Source organism: Lottia gigantea (genome assembly GCF_000327385.1).
Source record: "Lottia gigantea unplaced genomic scaffold LOTGIsca_82, whole genome shotgun sequence".
Classification (NCBI taxonomy): domain Eukaryota; kingdom Metazoa; phylum Mollusca; class Gastropoda; family Lottiidae; genus Lottia; species Lottia gigantea.
The window spans coordinates 281,736-288,215 of record NW_008710725.1 but is presented as its reverse complement, the minus strand read 5'-3'; the positions used below and the strand labels follow the sequence as shown (position 1 = coordinate 288,215).

The 6,480-nt window shown below is 34.2% G+C and overlaps 1 protein-coding gene across 1 annotated transcript; it reads left to right on the top strand.

Moving 5' to 3' along the window:
• Window positions 1–826: 826 nt before the first annotated feature.
• LOTGIDRAFT_133100 (hypothetical protein) lies at window positions 827–3,540 on the top strand (the record flags this gene model as incomplete). The annotated part of the gene is made up of 4 exons (XM_009067402.1): window positions 827–941; window positions 1,557–1,668; window positions 2,464–2,518; window positions 3,412–3,540. Coding segments are annotated over 4 exons (411 nt in total), but the record flags the coding sequence as incomplete, so codon positions are not given.
• Between the last annotated feature and the right edge of the window lie 2,940 nt (window positions 3,541–6,480).

Genomic DNA, 6,480 nt, shown 5'->3' with positions numbered 1-6,480 from the left:
AACAGTACTTATTCACTAGTAACAATACAACACGCGCTTAATATATTCCCAGTACACATTATACAATTTAAAAAAAAATCTTTACAATCCCTTATAAAAAAAGTAATGTAAGTTAGGTTGTTTCGATTTGATTAAATTTTTCCGAGAAATATAACTTATACTGTACATGAACACGACCTACGACGTATTAAATATAATAGGTAGGTTAAATATATAGCCTACATATATATGATATAGAGCAATAAGAACGATACAGGTCCCGAGATCTAATTACAAGTTTTCATTGTGGTTTCTCAACTACCATACCACAGAGACTAGTTGAAACAAGTCCTCGGGACCCCAGAAATAAAATGCAGCAGGGTATAAATGTTATAAAACATTCGTAGGGAATGCGCCCAAAACCCAATTAAGTCCCAGGACTCCTTCTCATCTATTTGAGTTACTTTTTCAAGGTTAAGCCTTTCCTCTGAGACTATTCTCTAAATAACTGTTAGGCTTGTATTGTTCAGATCTTATGTAAAGGGGGGGGGGGGGGGATTGAAAAGGCCACCTTTCAGTTCGGAGGACTGACAGAACAGTTGTAGAGTGACAGAACAGTTGTGTAGTAACAGAACAGTTGTATAACAGTTGTATAGTAACAGAACAGTTGTATAGTAACAGAACAGTTGTATAACAGTTGTAGAGTGACAGAACAGTTGTGTAGTAACAGAACAGTTGTATAACAGTTGTATAGTAACAGAACAGTTTTATAGTAACAGAACAGTTGTATAGTAACAGAACATGTAAATCCACTATTCTATTTTTCTAATTCAAATTTTCAGATGTTATATACAAACTAATTAAAATGTCTCAAGAAGCGAAGTCATTTAGCTACAGTCCTTACAGCCATTTTCCAGTTGGCGCCGCTTTATTAACAGAAGACGGGGATCACATTTTTACAGGTAACCTTTTTAACCTTCAAATTGAAGAGCTGGATTTTTAATTTTAATCGGAGAGTAACGTTCCCTTACTATGAAGCTTTGAAACGTATCTGCATATGCATATATGTCTTTGACCGAATAAAGTTAATGCACGTACAGACAAATATGTCGAAACTAGAGCAGTGTGTTTTGTTTTTACATTTTACATGGAATGTCCCGTATGTACATAAGCATTATTGGCCAACGGATTTCTAAAAAGTTTACCTTTAAAGTTGTACTCTTTTCTTTTCTAAGCCACGATTTGACGAGGTACGGTGTCCGGTGTGGTGTACGGTGCGTAATAATCAATACAAACGAAAATAGAAGAAGTGAACACGTCTGGACACGGTACGGACACGATTCGTTTTTTCTACTGTACACCTACCGATAATCCCGCAACGTATACCTTCTATTCGCACCCTTACACGAACTAAACATAACTTGACTTCTCTAGTTAGTTCCACCTACACAAGTTTATAATTTCTATTCACCCCGCTACAAAGGGAATCAACTCTGCGTCAGCAATGTCTCCCCGTGCTTTCGTATTTTCATGCTTGCTGTAACGTTTTGATGCCAATTTCTCATATTTTCTTGCAGGATGTAACGTTGAAAATGCATCCTACGGTCTAACAATTTGTGCTGAAAGAATTGCTATATTCAAAGCTGTTTCAGAAGGATACAAACGTTTTAAAGCCATTGCCATATCCAGGTAATTTGACGATTCCCAAAGGCTCTCTTAATGACATTTGTAAGCTCGTTTCATAAATATATAAACCGTGTTAGAATTTTGACATTTTAATTACTTGTTTATGACGCTATCCTTGCATAATTTCTCTCATTGCATAATTTCTCTCATTGCACACTGCATCGCGTTATGCCTTCAATAGCTTGTACAGAAGCAAGCAAAGCAGGGCATAAAATGTGGTACCTAACAATTTAGCTAGCTCAGGAATTTATCGACTAAGTTTTATTGACGGAAGGTTTCAGTATAACGTAATATAGAAAATAACTATACAATGCTAAAGATAAAACACATAATATATAACAGTAAATAATATAGGGCAACATAATTTATCTTTATGTCCTTGTGTAAAGTCTGGGTGTAAAGTTCTACACTCTCAACGACAATTTCTTATCGGGAGATTTTGTATTGCTCAGTTATAAATACATATGATAGCAAATATTTATCTAATCTAAAGGGCCGGAAAAATTATTGACTTATGTTATGCATCCGACGCATATTTCGGATATAAAATCCGCATCAGGATAGCTGATTAGAATTCCTATACAAACCTTCAGTAGTAATATGGGTTTAGAGAATGTATTTCTCGGGGGTAGACTGTTATTTTAGACGAAGGGTGTCGCCCCCAAATATACCCTCACCGCTTTCCCCCGCCCCACTAAACTACAGCAGGCCCTTATCTTACTTACGTCAATGACTCTCTCGTGTTTACTAGACATATTCCACTCCACTATTTCAATCAATAAAAATTCTGTTTTTCAGTAATCTAAAAAGTATAATAACTCCTTGTGGAGCATGTCGTCAGGTCTTAAGAGAGGTAAGTAATTTCTTTACATCATTTCTTATAAATTCATTGAATATAAAAAAGTTGATTCACCTTTTGAATTTGTGCAATTGTCCTCATTGTGCACTTTTAGACGTAGTATGCTTTGATTAAAACTATAAGGAACAGAACAGTGGGATGTAAAACTCCATTTCATTTTATTAGTCCAATAAGGTACAGAACAGTAGGATATAAAACTCTAATTCATTTCATTAGTCCAATAAGATACAGAACAGTAGGATGTAAAACTCCATTTCATTTTATTAGTCCAGTACAGAACAGTAGGATATAAAACTACATTTCATTTCATTAGTCCAATAAGATACAGAGCAGTAGAATATAAAACTATATTTCATTTTATTAGTCCAATAAGATACAGAACAGTAGGATATAAAACTCTATTTCATTTCATTAGTCCAATAAGATACAGAACAGTAGGATATAAAACTAAATTTCATTTCATTAGTCCAATAAGATACAGAACAGTAGGATATAAAACTACATTTCATTTCATTAGTCCAATAAGATACAGAACAGTTGGAAATAAACAGTCTATTTCATTTCATTAGTCCAATAAGATACAGAACAGTAGGATATAAAACTACATTTCATTTCATTAGTCCAATAAGATACAGAACAGTAGGATATAAAACTACATTTCATTTCATTAGTCCAATAAGATACAGAACAGTTGGAAATAAACAGTCTATTTCATTTCATTAGTCCAATAAGATACAGAACAGTAGGATATAAAACTACATTTCATTTCATTAGTCCAATAAGATACAGGACAGTTGGAAATAAACAGTCTATTTCATTTCATTAGCTTATTAGGACGTCAACAAATGTCGATTTCATTTCATTGTTTTATTTTGATTCTATTTTAGTTTGGGAAGGATTGGTTAGTGTACATGACGAAGCCAGATTGTACCTACATTGTTAAAACTGTGGACGAACTCTTACCACTTGGTTTCGGTGGCGACGATTTAGACGAACACCAGCAGCAAGGGCAGTGAGGGTTCCCGAACTAGAATAGCAGCAACAAACGCCATGCCCTATTTTTGGGGGATGGGGTACTAGAAAAAAATAGTTATTTATTTTTATATATTTATCATTTTTGTATCTCAAACGCAAAATAGAAACCATCTCAGCATTGTGTCGATACTGATTATATAGTGCATTGGTCATTTTGCTTTTGGGTGTGGTTTTGTGAGTTCCAAACAATGTTCAGCTCTTTCCACAGCACATCTTATTAAGCCAGAAAAAGAAACTTATTACCAGCACAGAACGAAAGTATGTTCATTATATATAAGAGAGATAGCTTACCTGTTGTGGGTGTCGCTAGCACAAGCCACGCCCTCCTTAGCCACACCCTCCTGTCATCAAGCACCTTCGTCAAAATCTATGTATTCCCTACAGCTCATATAATTACCTTGATCCTTTTTTTAAAGCTGCTAACACGTAAAGGGTGTCGCTAGCGAGGCAGGTGTAACAAATCTCAAAAATCTGTCAGGATGAAGGGAATTTTGTTATCAATTTATAAATATAAGGATCGTGGGGACTTTCTCCAACTTCAATAGTGGGAATATTCTCCAACTGTGTTATTTAAGGAATCCTCTTGAAGGATCTTGTATTAAACCTTAATTTATTCACAGTCTTATATTTTTCTCCCCAATTAAATTATTTCTCCAACTTCAATATTGGAGATTATTTACTTACTTTGTCAGAAAAGTCGATCTGCTTGGAGAAACTCATTTTCGTCTGAATGAGAGCGTAGGATGGATTACGCGCCCTTTATTTATAAAGGACGTCACGGTAAACATTGCGCGTTCGTGGTGTTGTTCTTATTTCAGCGGATTTAATGGCTTTTACAAGTACATGGGTAAATCCGATGGTTAATCCCAATCTTTTCTTTTATTGAAATTAGAATAAATAACATTATTTAGTGTGGGTCTGTGTATAGGATTTTTGGGATTAACTTTCTGTGAATTAGAAACAGATAAAAAGAAGAACGGCACAGAAATCGAACTTCCACTTTCGACGTCATTATGTAAACATAGCGACCAAAATGGCGGTATGGGTGGTTTTCACGAATGCACTTAAATTAATGATCATTTCTGATCTAACTTTATGTAAACATGCATACGAAACATGTTTAGTTCATGTGGTGTGGGAATCCATAAATGTCATTCAAGATTTAACTTTGATAATCTTCATTTTAGATTGGTGGCAAATGACAAATGAGGGCGCCATTTTCATATCGGCTTAGTACATAGAGAGGCAAAATCGTTACACAGGACACTAATCCGAAACCTCCTCGACAAAGCCCTCTAGCCACACCCTCTAGTCTTCAGACCACTTGCCCCTACTCTATTAACCGGTCAGTATAGAACTATTCCTGTGATGTCTTGTTTTTAATACTCTATAGATCTGAGCAGTGTTAATATTTATTATCGGTCAAAGCTAGTTATGCACATGCGTGGACGATTCCAAACAGAAAGGGGACAGTCTATTTTGTTACAAGGTAGAATAAAGGCTAACTGAAGATACACAGTTGAATGATATGGTGTTGATTACTACTTGTACTACCTAGAAATAAGGTAGACTGTGTTTGATTGGAATCGTCCTCTAACTTTGCTCGACTTTGTTGTTATGATTTCATAATAGTTTTTGTTGTTGAATAAAAAATATTTTTGTATAAATTTGTCTTAATTAACACTTACCAGGGATGCTAGTAGAGCAGCGACAGGACCGCTTGGTGCCCCTAACAACCCCAAAGGTCTGTTGCCCCCGTCATTAAAGTTTGAAAAAAAATCTTTGAAAACATCATTCTAAGAGTTCCGGTCAAAGCTAGGAGGCAGGATCCTCAAGAATCTTTGTTGTTATCTTTGTAAAATCAGTGACAAAGATTGACCGAGGATAGACTTGAAGAAACCTCAAAAACCTCAGTTATTTTTCTTGTAAAAACATTGCCAAGACTGAGCCAAATGATTTCATCAAGATTTTGTCAGAATCTTACGAGAGAAGCTGTAAATGTCACGTACAAAAACTAGAAAACCATGTGAATACAGCTTTGTTTTAAAAAAAAATAACATTGTAACGTGTTTGGACAGAGTTTATTTTTTATCCTGTAAGGCACAAATTATGTACAATAAAACATTTAAAACAAATAGAAATAACAAATAACGGCATCAGTTTCCCTGCAAGTTCTAATCTAAAAGCTTTTTAAACAGTTAGAGCCTAGAAACAATAGAAGAACAAAACAATCATTTAGAAGAAAAACAGAATTTGTGATGACTTTAAAACATCAAACATTACTTACATGATTTGTAAATTATCACTTCGTTAGTCTTAAAGAACATTCGTCTTATTCTCTAAAACTTAATATTACGTCATGAAATGGATTGGAATTTCGTTATGTGCTAAGAAAATTGATCATAGTTTTATATTCTACTGTTCTGTATCTTATTGGACTAATGAAATGAAATGTAGTTTTATATCCTACTGTTCTGTATCTTATTGGACTAATGAAATGAAATAGAATTTTATATCCTACTGTTCTGTATCTTATTGGACTAATGAAATGAAATGTAGTTTTATATCCTACTGTTCTATATCTTATTGGACTAATGAAATGAAATGTAGTTTTATATCCTACTCTTCTGTATCTTATTGGACTAATGAAATGAAGTAGAGTTTTATATCCTACTGTTCTGTATCTTATTGAACTAATGAAATGAAATGTAGTTTTATATCCTACTGTTCTGTATCTTATTGGACTAATGGAATGAAGTAGAGTTTTATATCCTACTGTTCTGTATCTTATTGGACTAATGAAATGAAATAGAGTTTTATATCCCACTGTTCTGTATCCTATTGAACTAATGAAATGAAATGTAGTTTTATATCCTACTGTTCGGTATCTTATTGGACTAATGAAATGAAGTAGAGTTTTT